At 32.8% G+C, this 17,430-nt stretch overlaps 1 protein-coding gene across 2 annotated transcripts; it reads right to left on the bottom strand.

Annotated features, from left to right (window-relative positions):
• Positions 1-96: 96 nt before the first annotated feature.
• LOC111004378 (glucose dehydrogenase [FAD, quinone]) lies at positions 97-16,404 on the bottom strand. 2 transcript variants are annotated; one of them, XM_022275384.2, is made up of 13 exons: positions 16,302-16,404; positions 14,440-14,494; positions 11,879-12,118; positions 10,769-10,940; positions 9,377-9,576; positions 7,874-7,998; positions 6,957-7,137; positions 6,432-6,692; positions 2,309-2,454; positions 1,910-2,075; positions 1,305-1,515; positions 921-1,095; positions 97-679 (listed from the first exon to the last, which is right to left on the bottom strand). In XM_022275384.2, the coding sequence occupies exons 2-13, from the start codon at positions 14,458-14,460 to the stop codon at positions 544-546; spliced, it is 2,034 nt and encodes a 677-aa protein (XP_022131076.2). In that variant the 5' UTR covers positions 14,461-14,494; positions 16,302-16,404; the 3' UTR covers positions 97-543. The 2 variants fall into 2 exon arrangements, with proteins under 2 accessions (XP_022131076.2, XP_022131077.2); XM_022275385.2 differs by having other exon boundaries at positions 16,245-16,365.
• Between the last annotated feature and the right edge of the window lie 1,026 nt (positions 16,405-17,430).

The raw sequence follows: 17,430 nt of genomic DNA, 5'->3' as shown, positions 1-17,430 counted from the left end.
ATAGTGAAAATAATTATGAGTGTATCAAAGTGGTCACTTTCTTGATTCATTTATTATTGCTATACATTGATTAGCGTAACATATATATATATATATATATATACTGTTAATTGAGTTCACTTACTTCTACTTCTAAATTTGCATTGATTTAAAAATCTCATGGTCCTTCGATCCGGAATCCAATAGTTTACGATTAATCATTTCGATAAATTTGACAGCAGATTTGGTAAACAAATTTAGTTTTTCTTATTCTATGCAAAAAATATAAAACTACTTAATAGTAATTGGCCCTAAAAACCTTTTGTTATAAATACTGCAATTAATGTATTAAAAAGGTAAAACATCTTAAACTGAATACATTTCAGATTCCAATAACGAGAAATTTTGTATAATACTGATATTTCACTAAGACGTTACAATCACACTATTCATAAAATTTGATTGAGGCGTGACTATATAAAGCAGCAAATATTTTTGTACGTTTCGATAAGCTAAGTTTTAAATAAAATAATTTAATTCGATGTACAGATTTATCGTCATGCATTATCTGTGCGATTGCCTAGTAGGATAAACATTATTCAGCTTGTACCAGTCCTGAGGTTTTTGGGTATTTTGCCTGTTGAACACCCAATCTCTATTGTTCCATTTGCTACCTCTATTCGTGTTATAGTATGTCCATCTGTAAAATAAGTTATTTGTTACATTAGTCAATAGCGGGGCTAAAACACGAATAGTTAAAAAATATATTAATATGCATCCAAGGGTTTGTGAATTATAAATAATACATGTGGTAAATCCAACGGAGGGACATAATTATTTGATTTGCGTCTAAAAAATTAAAGGGATTGATGAATTTTATTATTATTATTTGTTCAGAATCTTGTTTATAGTTACGTCATAATATAGGTTTTACTATTCACCTATCGTCATGACTGGTAGCGCTTTTGGTTGGTGTATTGCTACCAAATTTGTTCTTGAACCTTTGATGCCTAGTGACGACAAACTCAGCTCCGCGTTCCGCAACCATTACAACTGGTGCTGCCGTGTTAGCTGACGGCACAGTTGGCATTATTGAAGCGTCGATCACTCGGAGACCTGGACAAAAAAATCCTTTAAGATTAGTGTGCAGCTCACTTGAACTTAAAAAAAAAATCGGTACAGACAAAGGCTTGACTAAAAATATCGATATAACAGTTCACACACAAGAACTCTTATGTTAACGCACTTCCCTCATTTGGTTCTCTAAATGTAATTTAGATCAAGGAAAAATATCGGAACAATTTTAAATGTTGCTGTTCACTCACCTTCGATACCATACACCTTCAACGTGGGGTCAACAACAGCCATAGGATCGTCGCTGGAGCCCATTTTGCACGTCCCGACCTGATGATTCTCTGGCGCTGTGTGTTGTTGTGCTAAGCACTTGAAGTACTCGTCCGTGGGGTTTAATCCACCACCGGGACACTGATTTCCATAGTTCTCAGTTGGATGCATGCCGTACTTTTCACGAAGTATCTGGTTCAAAATATATTGGAAATTGTACAACCAATTACAATAAGTTAATGAGTAAATAAAAGTAGTTAATGAGTATTCTTACAATAGAGGAAGTTTCTCAATGAAATATGGATTATTAGATAGACACAACACACAGATTCAGACATCAGTTTGGGCAAACCACATCTCAATTTTTAATAAATGCTTGTTCTAATTCTGTTTAAAAACAGATGGGATAGTTTAATAGGTACGAAAATTTCTAAATGTTACTTAATTTCTACATAATTATCACATCATCACATAATGCGGAGGTTTTTGATAGAGTCGATCTTTTTATTTTTAATCAGCATAGCGAAAAGAATTTTAACTATATCTTACTATTTGCAATTTATAATAAACGTCGAATTTTACTTACTGTAGTATTAGCCAAGCGGTACGCAGTTCTTGCAGCCTCAACCAAGACTGCCAAATCGTGATCATCTTGAAAATAGTTAGGTTGAAACACTGGGTAGTCGAACGGGTCTCCTGAACGCAGTGTTAAGAAACCACGGCTTTTTGGTTGTAGGGCAATGGCGGATATACTAAAAAAATCAATACCTCCGTATAATATGTACACAGATATTTAACAATTAATATTTTGCTTACCAAAATCTTAATTGTTAAATATCTGTGTACATGTAACTTAGAATCAGTTCCATCCCTGACGAAACCATAATTGTTTTCGGTTTGGTTAAAAAGAATGTTAAGATATTCAATAAAACAGACCCAGTGTGATGGGTTTTCAAAATTAAAAAAAAAAGTTTTTATTACTAACGTTATTCTTCTCTTATTAGCATTCTCCAAGTCGTCTGGTCCGAAAGACCCATCACCACAAGCTGCGTAGTAGCCTCCAAAGAAATACTGTATGTCAGGGTGCCGTCCACCTGCTGGCGCAAACCGGGAATTTATCATCCCAGTCAACTGTAAAAATAGTCATTATATTTAAACACTAACAGGTTATTTATTTATTTTATTTTCACATTAAGGTACAAAAACAGAAAACAGACTGACTACATACATAAAATTATTACATACTAAACAACATTTAAAAATCTGACTTCCAGTTATATCTGTACACAGCATTTACACTAAATATCAACTAAACAACATACACATATCAAACCGAATGACAAAAAAATAAAAAATAAAGGAAAATATATATATATACATACACACACACACATGTATATACATATACATTAATCAATTAAATTAGTAATTAAGGTTACAAGTATTTACTATGAACTATCTTTTTAAATTTACAAATATTATTGTGAAAAATATCAACCTCAGCACACACAGCATTATAATATTTGCACATTCTTACGAGCGGAGCATTCTGGGAAACATTGTTATCAGTCATAGGTATAACAAATAATTCCTGGATGCGCACAGAACGCGTCGGCACCTTGATCTCCAGCCTCTCCAAAAGGCAGGTGTCAGATGAGCCATTTGCTATTTTATGCAAAGTGCATAGGTCGCTCACCCACCTCCTCCTTTCAAGACTAACCATTTGAAAGTGGGCAAGACGCTGGTCATATTGGTTTATTTTTCGCCTAAGACCATACTTATAGCACAATGCTCTGACAAACCGCCTTTGTATAGCCTCCAATCTATCTATATGAGTTTGGTATATCGGGGTCCATACCGCCGAACAATACTCAACTATGGTTCTCACGAGAGAGCTGTATAAGATAATCAAGGAGTCGGCTCGCCTGAATGGTTTAGCAGTTCTAAGGATAAACGATAGCAACCGGTTAGCTCTACTACATATATCATTGTAATGAGGTCTAAAAGACATAGCAGAGTCAAATAGCACTCCCAAGTCACGAATCACCTCAACTCTATCAACTAGAATACCCTTAACATTATATTTATACTGGATAGGGTTCCTACTTTTTGTAAACGTTATAACTCGGCACTTCTCAATATTCAGAACCATAAAGTTTTCATCGCACCAAGCAGAGATAGTATTAATATCCAATTGTAAGGTCTCACAATCTCTTTCATCGGATATACGTCTGAAGACTTTAATGTCATCTGCATATGCCAAACATTCACTGCTTATTTTGCTAAGCAAGTCATTCACAAATAACAAAAAGAGTAAAGGACCCAGCTTCGATCCCTGGGGCACGCCCGATGTTGCTAAAAAAGGCACAGATTCGTAACCACTCAGAGCAACCAGTTGGGTACGGTTCAAAAGGTAAGAACTTAACCATCTATATAAGTTCCCATGAATCCCCACATGCTGAGCCTTCACAAGCAATGCAAAATGGTCCACTCTATCAAAAGCTTTTGAAAAATCGGTATATATAGCGTCCACCTGCTTTTTATCATTAAATGATGAACATAAATAAGTAGAATAGCATAAAAGATTAGAGTTGGTTGACCTTCCAGTAACAAATCCATGCTGTCGTGGGCTCAATATATGTTTGAGATGGTTATACATATGGGTATAGATGAAACCCTCGAATATCTTAGCAAATAAGTCTAGAATACAGATAGGTCTATAATTCAAAACATCACCTTTGTCTCCAGATTTATACACTGGTGTAACTTTGGCTATCTTCCATAGGCTAGGAAATACTCCCTCGTGCAAAGATTTCTCAAATATAATCAATAACGGTGTAACAAGAGCAGTAGCGCAAAAACGAACAAAAATAGGTGGAATCCCGTCAAAGCCAGCACCCTTAGAGAGATCGACACTTTGTAACTTTTTTAACAATTCCTCTCTAGTTATCTGTAAATTACCAATAGAGAAGTTTGATGACGGAAAGCTAGGAAAGTAATTATTTGTGGTATTAGAAGAGTAAATTGATGAGAAATGACTAGCAAACAGGTTTACAATATCTTCACCCGTAGTACCAACTTTGTCTTGATAACACATTCGACCAGGAATATTATTGGTGATACGTTTAGATTTTGTGTAGCGCCAAAAAGCTTTTATGTTGAGTTTAACATCCTCTTCAATTCGTTCTATATATGTTCTGAAGCACCTCTTAATAACTTCTTTAGTTCTAGTTCTGAGCATAGAGAACTCGTCATAGTCCCTTGGGTTACCAAATCGCTTATATCTAATATGAGCTTTGTTTTTAGATGTAAGCAATTTAATTAAATTTTTGGAATACCATTGCGGATATTTATTGTTTGGACCATTAGACTTAGGAGTATATTTTTCTATGATTGAATGTATATTGTTGTAAAATAACAGAACAAATTCGTCACATCCCATATTAAATGAATATTCAGCCCAATCAATTTTCAATATATCCTTTCTGCAGCTTTCATAGTCAGTTTTACGAAAACATAGTTTTTTAAGCAATGTGTGCTGAATCAATGTAGAAGGAGTGGTTTGAAGTATTAGTTCAAATGTCGGATGGTTCTCATCTAGACGACTCATGTGTAAAGTCGGTAAAATTGTAAATAAGTCTGGACAGTCAGTTATAACTAGATCTAGTATTCGACCCTTATAGTTTTTATTGAAATTTAGCTGTCGCAACATAGTAACATCGAATAGGTCACACAAAGCTTTTGACTTTTCACAGCAATTGTTCAGAGGACAGCCAGTTTCAGTTGACCAGAGAACATTACCAAGATTAAAATCACCCAATATACAAGTCCTGTGATCAGACATGTCACCAACTATGCGACCACATTTCTGAATAAAATCGCAAGCTGCATTTGACGATAAATATCCAGGCAGATATGCAATACATAGATTCATAGTAAAATCGCCATTCAATGTGACTTGTACCCACAAGTCCTCAACACAGTCAGACTGCCAGTCATCTCTCAACAAAATTTTGAGTTTCTTAGAATAAGCAATTAGTACACCACCTCCATGATCCTTACCATACCGTCGACAAAATCCAGGATCACGATCTCTACGTACCACACAATATCTGTCATCGAACAGTTCAGATGAAAATACATCGGCATCTAGCCAAGTCTCGCATAAACATATTATATCAAAGTTATTACACAATACACTATTATAAATATCAACAGTCTTGCTCTTCATACCTCTTATGTTCTGATAGTAGATTGAGAGAGACATTTTAGCTATTAATTAGTATTTATTTTTACCCGTTATGGGTACTTGAATATGCACTGATAGTATTAACTTATTAGAGCAAGGCTTTTGTTATTCTTAATCAATATATACTTAGAATCAATAGTTTTTCGAACGTATATACGTCCACTTTTTACCCATGTAAATTTATATCCAAGTTCTTTCGCCCTTTTACGAGCCGCGGCATGTAAAGATTTGTTGAAAGGCGACAAATGTTCACTCACATACACTGGTTTCTTATCACCCGCGATTCCTAGTAAAGATGTATTTAATTTGTCACTAGAGTTGGATTTATTATATCTATATACAGCAGAGTAAAAGCTATCACGATCTTCCACGCATCTAAACTTGACAATTATACTACGAGGTAGCTTGCTTTCTTTATTCAACTTAGCGACTCTAGTGCACTTTACTATTGCATCTTCCTTCAAATCATGACCTATTACACGAGAACATTGTTTAAGAAGATTAGGTAAATTTTCATTATGGTGCTCAGGTACACCTTGCATCTCCAAGTTGTTCTCGCGCATATGTTGCTCCAAATTATTTAGGCGATCAGATAGTTCTGACACAGTGGACTTGAGTTGTCCAAAGTCATCAGTTGAGGTGTCTTGATTATGTGGTATTCATATATTAATATCAGAGTCGCAACCCTTTTATGAATTATTGCGTCTACGCTATCTTTGACTTACTCTTAATAAAAAAAACCTAAAAAGATTCAAATTGAGGGAGTTTGGAATTTTGTAGCACATAATATATTTCTATAGTTTTAAGAGAAATAAAGATTAGACGACTATAATACAAACTTGCAATGTTATCAACATACCTGAGACATTCCTGTCCCTGATAAAGGGCCTCTCCTCTCCAACATATATTCCATGGCACTCTCCCAATTCAGCTCTGGAAGGTCTGGCTCCTTCTCAAGGGTGAAGTCAAGTGTCACTCCTACGTGATTGTGAAGGTTCTGCCCTACACCTGGTAGATCTTTGATTACCGGGATATTAAATTTGTCTAAAGTCTCTTTAGGTCCTACACCCGAAAGAAGCAGAGTTTGTGGAGACACCATTGTACCGCCAGATAGAATAGCCTGAAAATAAATGTTATTTATAAATCGTATCACATAATACTAAAGTTAATACGATTAATGGCGTGGGCCTTACAAATTTAAGTTCAAATGTCTAATTATTAGAATCAACACAGTTGACTGAAACTAAGACGGCTTATGGCGACCCGTATCTCGCTCGTATATATACATATTAATATTAAGTTTCTCATGTAAATAAAATATTTTTTTTGCAATGAGAAATAAAGTTCTTTAAACATTATTTATTTTTACGAACGAGACCCGTACCTCTTTAGTGACCCCGACCGTTTTGGTCTCGCCGTTCTTGACATATTCAACACCAGTAACAGTCTTAGTACGGGGATCTATAATGACCCGTGTCCCTAAAGCGTTGAGTATTACGTCTAAATTTTCTCGGTGAGAAGCTGGACGAAGATATGCACGCGCTGTGCTAAATCTCGTACCGCCACTGAAAAAAAACAGTAAAGAAATATAGGTAAAAAAAGAAAAGATAATATATAGCAACTATGTATTTTAATACATCGTTGTATTTGTTGTAACAACAAATACATTTTACTAGACCAATTACCGTTTCATTAGTGGCTTATCACAAATTGAGTGAAAAAAGAACAGTTTCAAGTAGGCTGATGGACCAATTCGTATGATATTCGAATGTATTCTACGTTAAAGTAGAACGTTAGGAGTTACGAAAGATCACTAAGCAAAATGCGAACTGCAGAATGCAGTGAGAAAAAACATTACTTCCTGTTTTTATGATTTATGTTTGCTAACAACGAGGTAAATATACTAAATAATTGTTAGCTTTACAATTTTTCTTATAATATTTATTGTCCTCAATTCTTTTACTTATGGTATCAACATTGGTTGCCATGGTTTAGTGATAAAATCGTCATATTCAATATATTTAGCATGTCAAAAATGCAAATCACATCTAAAGATTGCATAGTTTCCAGTTTACCTCATTATTAATGTTAAACTTCGAAAAATTATAACTTTAGTTTTTATCTGTTTTTTCTTATAAGTTTTTAAAAAGAGCAATACGGCTTTTAAAAAAAACGTGTTTAGTTATAATTTTGTTACATTCCAGGAAATAATGTACACTGGACATGTAGCACTATTAATTGTTGTTGAATATAGAATTTTTGAAATTGAAAAAAAATGGAATATATTTAGGTTTTCCTTACTCATTAAATGCCTGTGCTATTGTAAAGCCCGTTGTTGTCTCTCCATTAAGATCGCTGGTAGGAGTGAATCCCAGTTCGATAGCCGCTGATATGACATCGTGAGCGAAGCGTGGCGCATATCGGAACTGTTAAATTTTTAAACATTGTTATTGTTAATAATTGTTATAATGTGTTAATAATACATATGTTAATAGTTAAATGAATAAGACGTATATAAAGAGATTTTTATCTCTAAACTTTAGTACATATTTTAACAAAGTAGATGTTAATAAAACGAAATTTAGGCCCGGGAAAAATTGATTTATCTATAATAATCAAACGTATCTAATATCGTCAAATGCATTATTGAATTGCTATGAGGGCAAACAAAATTTCAAGGACACGTACGTTAAATCTATAACCGTAATGTCACGTGAATGTATGCCAAGAAATTCATTAATACCTTATTTTATTTTCCTGTAATAAGGATTTATGTTAAATCGAACCGGTCCCGCTTTCACTTAATCGAATCGAATACCTGTATGAAACTTGATATTGGTTCCGCTTTCGATATGTCTAAAAATACCCATCATTGGCGAATTTTATGGCAAAATATGGTAATTTAACATTGACACAAACATTCTAAATCTTTAAATTTTTAACCTATGAAATGGAAAGTATAACCGCCGAACGATTAAAGTCGTTCACTTAGATACTGAGTCTAATATGTATCTAGAACAATCATTACATCCCATACTTTACATGTATTTTTATGGCACAGAATACAAAAACAATGAAAAAAAAAATACATAATGCCTTCGCTACTAAGCGATCATTTCTTGGCAACTCGATTCCCTAACATATAGGATGGCCTCTTTTTAGAAGTAAAACTATCTTTGAATAGGTTATGAGATTATAGGAAAATTATAGGTTATCGGCTTCTGTCTGTCACATGTCATTGATTTGAATCTTTAGACATGCCGGTTGCCTCACGAAGTTTTCTTTCACCGTACGAGCGAGTTAGATGCGTTCCCATTGGTACACAGCCGGGGATAGAAGTTACGGCCTCAGGGATGAGAGTCGCGCGCTGAAACCACTAGGCCAACACTGCTTTCAATTAATATATCGTTTGCCTAATGAAATGTTAAATCCCGGGACTTAATATATCACAATAATTATGGTCAAACTATGGGAGATATTAATAGAAGAAACTGTGGATACTAGATCCAGGAATTGCCATCACAAATGAATGTTAATGTTAATAATAATGTAAAATATGTATACGCACTCACTCCATGTCTCATGATTGACTATTTTAAGAGTGTTCATCACGATAAAAGCACTAAAATACCGTTTTTTACTAAAATAACTGGCTCATCGCTAATGCCTCTTGAAAATCGCCAATACCATATTACCTCGGCGAACTCTATTACTTTTTACCTTTAGTAGGTGAAGTTAACAGGAAAAAATATAGTAAACTATTTTGATGTATTTTATAGGAGAGTTACGAGATTTATTACATACTCTTTGAACAGGGATAGGACCTCCAGTATTATGATACTGTCCAGAGACACCCTCGTTTATCTCCTTATTGTCTTCGCTCCTCAGGAAGTAAGGCATTACTTCAAACCATGACCAACCAGGTGCCCCATTCACTGCCCATCCGTCATAGTCCGCTGCGTGACCTCTCATATACATCATGCCGTTGATCACGGAACTTCCACCTGGAACGAATTAAACAATAGACTATATGTTTTTTTATCAACTAGAATACAAAAAAATATATAAGCTTATATATATAATAGTTAATATTTTAATTAAATGATGAATTTACATTTATATAATGGTTACATAATGATTATAAATATATTTGGGTTTTATTAGCTTCAAATGCTTACACAGATATATATTGTGGCTAACTTACTAAAACAAGAGCAGTATAAAAAATTAAATACATTTATTAATACTGAAATGATAGGGATTTGTTGTCTTAGTTACAATATTTTCCTAAATAGATAGGTATATTGGTAATTAATAGGTAAATTCAAAATGAAAATAATATTGTAAGTAACGCACATCTTCTAATATATAAAATTCTTGTGTCACGGGGTTAGTAACCGAACTCCTCCGAAACGGCTCGACCGATTCTCATGAAATTTTGTGTGCGTATTGGGTAGGTCTGAGAATCGAACAACATCTATTTTTCATCCCCTTAAATGTTAAGGGTGGTCCACCCCTAAATTTTTTTATTTATTTTTAGACAAAATTTTTCATTTTTATTTGTTAACGATACACCATACAAAAATACATGCAACCCTAAATTTTCACCCCTCTACAATAATCCCTTATGTTTTTTTTGTTAATTATAAACTTTAATTTTTTGGCAGGCATTTTGGCATTAAAAAAATAAAAAAAAACAACGTTTGCCGGGTCAGCTAGTAATGATATAAAATGGATAAATGGAAAATGATTATAATAAATAATTGAATATTAATCTATGACAATATACATTCTATACTCTATAGTTAAAACACTTTTAATTTAGCACAGAACACGTCAATATCTTGTTAAAAAATATTTACTTTTCAGTTATAAATGTAAGAATGTTTTTTAATAAGTCCGTTATTTTCACGAATGACACCCGTGCCGTTCTTCACATATTTTGCATAAGTTACAGCCTAAGGGAATCTAATAATAATAATACTAATAATACTAATAATAGACCCTGGAACCTAGGGTGTTGATTATTAGGTTCTAGTAAAGAGGTTTTATTTATTTGTAAATTACAATAATTAGAAAAATATACCTACATATAAGATTACAAAACCATGTCAGGTTTATAATACGTTTAAAAATATAATTTAGTTTTATTAGCGTTAGAACAACTATACACACATAATAATAAATTTTCTATACCTAGCATTTTCCCTCTATGCCAAGAACAGCGTCCTCCATTAGCGAGGCAGGCTTTTTCTTGAGGTTCTGTTTTGAAGTTCCAGTCAGTTTCGTTTTTATTCCAAAATGCAGTCACCCACGCCGGCACTGAGGACGGAGGTGGTTCCTCGCCGCCTGCTTCTATGAGAAGTACCTTGAAAATATAATAAAACTATTATAAGAATATAGCGCATTAAACACATATATAAATTTCTCACATTAATAGGACGTTACGGCTTGATAATTCTGACCATGGGCACAATTAATAATAGTATTACGTGTAATCATTTTAAAATAGGCACATTTAAGAGGAAGGTAGATTATTTAATTGAGAATTTTGAGACCATAGAAACTATCTGTCTATCTATCCCCAACATTATTTTTATTATAGTGTTTTAATCTTTTTAAATTGCACATTTAAAAAAAAAACTAGTTTGTGTTTTTTTACGATCAATGTTGAAGTTATTTTCTCTTTTTCATTGTAATGTTTCCCTATAAATGTTGTGCACGCTTGTTATTGATGCACATACATGTATCTTGTTTTTGTATGTCACGTGTTTTCTGTAAATGTTTGTATGTTAGTGTGCCTTTTGAAATAAAATAAAATTCCTAAACCTTTGGCTTAATAAACAAAAGCTAAAATGCGACTGTTTCTAATGTATTGGTATGGTAAAAAGTTTCACTTTTTACATGAAAATATAAATGTACAAACTGGATATAGAATATTATACATCAACCCAAACCTATAATTTAAATTTATGACAATATCACGCTTTTTACTGGGTCAGGGAGGCTTGCGGTGCGGGTCTCACGTGACGAGCGAATAAAAACATGAATTCTTTTCAAATACATTATATACGTTTTTATGCCTGGTTTAAAATTGTGACCCCTAGATGGAGTCTAGATATGATTTTATTGATAATTGCTTGCTTTTTAACCTTGACCAATATTGACATTGTTTTGTCAGTGTACCAACCGTTAAAATAAACTAAGCTCATGACCAGCTAGTATCGTTATACTATACCTTTGTTTCTTTATTTTATTTTTTATTTTTCCGTATATGTTGCAAATACAAAATTAAAATTCAATAACCTTCCACTGAGGATTTTCCGATAATCGAGCAGCAACAATGGCACCTGCTGTTCCACCCCCAACAACCACGAAGTCATAGCTATCATCATACTGCTCCTTTTCAACCACTCTGTTACAGGGGTCCACGAGATCACATCGACCTTTGATAAAAGACTCCAATATAGACATAAATAGCATGATCTGGCTTCCACAGGACCCGGCCATGGATGGTCCGAACTCTTGCAGCGGGCAAGGACATGTCTGGAAATAGAAAATCATCATAAACTCTTGGTAATAATGCCTGAAGGGATCTCTTTCATCAGTTTTTGAATGTGATTCATTTATAATCTGAAACTTATTTCACAGAAAGAGTTCCTACTTCAGTTCAATTCATTGTAAAATAATATTTTAATTAAAATATATTTAAAAATTAAATTGCTATTTTTATGAATTGTATTTATTTTTCTTTGTAAATAACAATTAATAATTATGTGATTGTCTTCGTCGTCAATTATAATTATAAAACAATGCAAGTAAAAGCAATGTATTATATAATTATGAATAATTGCTTGCTTATATATCATCATTATATTACTTCATTATCCTGCTCGCTATGTCTATGCTAAGTTAACGTTAGATAAAGAAACTAAAAACCCTATTTATTTATTTATTGGGAAACCAGACAGATACATCCTTATAATAAAAACAAAGTCAAAAATAAAACACAATACAAACACATTGGATGCATCCACAACAGGTTACACTTATACAACCATAAAAATAACACATGACAACAACACACATAATAATAGTAGAGAGTTAAGACATTAAGGGCTGCTTTATTTTATTCTTAAACAAAGCAGTAGTGGAGTGCGAAAAAGGGTCAATGTTTTTAATTGAATCTAGAGACACATCCTGTGAAGAGGCTCGCGGAACCCAATGTTGGTTCTGGGAGTCTGAAAATTAAAAGTTCTATGTAAGCGTAGAGACCTGGCAGGAACATTAAATGGTATGAGTTCAAGAAGATCTGAACAACTTATTTCATTTACGCATATTTTTCTCACTGTGACACAATCTATTAGATTACGCCTAGTACTCAGAGAAGGTAATTTATATTTTTTTAAAAGTTCCTTGTAATTAGCCCTACCACTATTCATCCGATAATTTAAAATGCGTAAAAATTTCTTTTGTACAGCCTCCAGTTGTGCGACATATATAGCGTAATGCGGATTCCAGATGGGACAGGCGTACTCCAACTGGGATTGCACGAGCGTCTTATAAAGGTGGATGTATGTGGTTTTGTCTTTGAAGGGTCTGGTGACTCGTGTTATGAAACCTAACATGCGGTAGGCTTTATTAATAATTAAGCCTATGTGCTTATCTAGGGTTAATTTGGAGTCAAAAAGGACACCAAGATCCCTTACAGACCGCACACGTTCGAGGGCATGGTATCCAAGGGTGAAGTTGGCGGTGATTGTGTTATGTGTTTTTCTTGTAAACACGATATGCTGACACTTACTATATTTCAAGAGTAATTTGTTTATTTGGCAGTAGTCATCAAGCCTATCGAGATCCTCCTGGATAAGTTTCACGTCAGAAAGTGTAACTACCTTTCTGTATAACTTTAAATCGTCTGCATAGAGCAAGTAATTGCAGTGTAAGAAACATTTGGATATGTCATTAATATATAAGGAAAAGAGCAACGGCCCAAGAATGGAGCCCTGGGGGACGCCGGATGTCACTACTATTTGAGAAGAAGTAAACCCATTTATAACCACCGATTGAACACGATTATGTAGATATGCTGTAAACCATCTTAAAAGATTGCCCTTAATACCATTAAAAGACAGCTTTCCAGCTTACCATTAAAGAAATAACTTTTTACTTTTCTCATATAAAAAAAAGTTTTAGTATTCTGCAAAAGAATATAAAAACTTTTTGTTATAATATGGGGGCGCTACTAGATCGTTAATGTACATTGTAGTTAAAGGAAAAAACTATGACTTCAGTATTTCACAACAGTTGTTTAATTAATGCTATACTTTGCGACAAAGATTAATTTAGAATAACTTTGTTCTGGAAACTACATACTACAGATAATTAGATTATTTATTGCAAAATAATAAACAATTATACAAAACAATTTGAAGAATTCCGTTGATTCATTGTTTCTATCAGGAACAAATTAGTATTGTGTTATGTTAATAATTACATAAATTACGTGTATCGGAGATGAACAAAAGCGGATCCAGAATCTAAGGATCAATTCAGTTTATACAAAACGCGAGAACTCTTATAGGTCAAAACGAATTGAATTACGATGTACAGAAGTCATACGCAGCTCTAAGTATCGATTAAGACTAATTATTATTAATAATAAATTAAAAATAAATAATAACCCTTATTAATAATAGCCTTATTTATTTTATCAGTGTCTGTACGATGAGTTAATACTCATATACTAATAATAATATACTATAATGTATATTAGTAACTTAGTAGATATGCAATACATGAAAATCGATTGTGTGAAATTCCGAAGTCTATCCCTATATAAGTGTTTATTTTATGTTTTTACTTACTTCGGCCGCTCGAATCATCATCAATTTCACTCTTAGTTGATTTCGGAAGAAATATCTGAAAATGAAATTATGTCATGTCTAAAATGTCTGTTAGTTTGTAAAACAAGCGCAAAGAATCTCATTTATCTATTTGGCTGTATGATAAATACAAGGAATGACTTCAGTGATATAATTGTTTTAGCCATTTCTGTATTTGGTTTTTAGTAAATTGCAAACTTGCGTTTTAATATGTGAAGGGATAGGCTAAGTTAAGTAAAATAAGATGCTAGTCACTGATCAAATAATAATAAATCAGACAACTATGTTTTAAGACGAGTCAGATTATTTAAAAAAAGCTGTATTGATAAGTATCTAATATTTTTTCATCTTCAAAATTTTTAAGTTATGTAAATACATAACCGGATGCGGTTAGGTACTACTTAGATCTAAACTTCCATCATGTCGTATGAGTCATCTTTACAAACATAAAGTTAATTATGGTGTTAAAGGGTAGCTTCATATAATATTACGCAAGATCGATGCGAAACTATCAATATATTTAAATCATTGTTTAAATTATTATAATAGAATATTGAGACCTAATTGGACATTAATTAAATATATTTATTAGAATTTTCTTAACATATGCATTATACACTCCCAAGTGTACATATGTATAGTAGTTAGTATAAAGCCAAGTCTTAATAGCTTATTGGTAAAACCCAAACATTTCTAGGTTCCATTCCTTATAATTAAAACCTAGGCCTACTTGCTATAATTGCTGTTAATAAGATATACTTACACCACTAGAGTCTAATGATGGGATAAGCAATAACGGTATATATTTTTTTATATTTTTTGCAATGATATATTGCAGAGCTAAAAACATTAATAGTTCAATAATCAAGTTACCCTCATGCTTTTAAATGTTTTGTAAAAAGTTCTCAATAAAACCTACTTTTCGGATTTGGTGATTCAAGAAACGTGGAAAGTATCGATAACAGTAAATTATTTTGTTAGGATTCGAAACGCGTAATTCAAATTGACTCATTGGCCATTGCCTCCTTGGAAACCATGAAATTTTGCTCAAGTAGCGGTACCTTGTCTAAATTTGAACATAATTTTAACTCTATGTATCTAAGCTAAAAGAAATATATTAAAAACAATATGAATAAATTAATTTTTATATATGCAGTATTTTCAATATTCTTACTAGGTAATAATAATAATTTTATATCATTAATTAAAAATGAATAATTAGAATATCAAAATTATAGTTTCAACACCTTTAATACTAGCAGCCTTTTGGTGTACTGCAGTTCTTATGATGGCGAAAAAGCTCTAGCTCTGGGTTCAACGATTTAACTATCAGGTCCGAACCTAACTCGGCCTAAGAGTCTACACTCCAAATGGAACAAAATCAATAGCTAAATACTCGTATATTACGATGCAGTGGTGTTGCGTAGAAATTCAGATTTGGTGTTATTACTTAGGATAGGTAAACAAAACTTCTGAGCCTTGTTTAATTTTTTATATAACGCATAAATTTACATCATTGTCAATTGTCAACATTAAAAGAAAATTATTTATTGCAGCGAAATCGCTTTATTTAAAAAGTGGAAATTATACATTTATTTTAGACCTGATTTTTTATGCTGCCACCGGACCGAACTATTAAATTTAATTTTAGTTAAGTATTAATTAATTATTATTTATAGCTTAAAATAAATTGTATTTATTATAACTATTCGCCGATAATAACTTTCAAGTAACAGTTTGATATTAGTGTTGCTAGTGATCAAGATAAATAATAAGAAAAAAGATACCTAGATTTCACAACCAGCACAAAACACAATATATAATTCTAAACACACACTACATACCTAATTTCTTGACATAAACGCAATACTTTAAAAACCGGACATTTGCGAACGTACGTTCGGACCCTCGCCGTTATCTGCACAAACGCGGCTGCGCGTGCGCCGCTTTTTGTTTATATTGATGTTACAGAGCCGCGACATGCTGATTCTCTATATAATAAATAAAAAGATTGTCGGTTTGTATGTTATAAAAATGTGCTTAGTTTATTATTGTAACCCTTTTTTATGTGAAGTTCTATTTAAAAACGCAATGTCAGTCACATTGCTTGCGTGCATATAATCTTATATATTCATAATGTAACTTATAAGATATGCAATATTCCTAAATATATAACCGTTTAGTCTAGGTACTATAAAAACTAAAATGCCCGCAAATGAAGTAGCGGGTATAATAAGAACGTCTTACTCTTGTGTTTTTGTTAATTAAATTAATAACTCAAAACCTATTTATAGTCCCTCAGCCATACTAATAATTATTATGGACATTACGAATTATGAAAGCAGCCGCAGACAATACATAATTATTGAAGGGAATTCACCAATTAAAAACTGACATGGCAGATTCACTGCGTACCTTCCGGTATCTTTGGGCTAAGATATCACATAATATAACGACCTTTATAAAACTTTAAACTTTTAGTGATCAATAATAATTGTTAAGTTTAAAAATATAATATTTAAAGTGTGCGATTGTTTGTTATAAATTCATACCCATTGTACAGTAGCAGTCCCAATAAGCTTCGTTTTCCCATATACATTCAAAACCGTTCACAACGACATTAGAACAACATATCGGTTACATCGACTAAAATCAAAGGTCCCAGCTGAATTCTATTGTATTAGGTTCTTAATAACAACGTTATCGGTTTTTACGACTATCGGTTTTTACGACCGATGACGTGAGCTATCCTTTCGTCTATATAACAGACTTTGACTGTAATTTTTTGCTTAGTCTACCTTTTTAGGTTACTTTTTTTTAAATACAGTGTTCTAATCTTAATCTTCGTAAAATCCTTCCTTAGAGTTCAAGGGATAAAAAACAGTTACCCCGTCTACGAAATTGGCGATATGCAAATATTGTTTTGCAAAAGCTGATTTGGGAGTAACACAAATAAAAACAAAAACATGTAAA

The sequence above is a fragment of the Pieris rapae genome, chromosome 14 (genome assembly GCF_905147795.1).
Source record: "Pieris rapae chromosome 14, ilPieRapa1.1, whole genome shotgun sequence".
Lineage (NCBI taxonomy): Eukaryota > Metazoa > Arthropoda > Insecta > Lepidoptera > Pieridae > Pieris > Pieris rapae.
The sequence above is the reverse complement of the archived record's forward strand: the minus strand, read 5'-3'. Positions and strand labels throughout refer to the sequence as shown.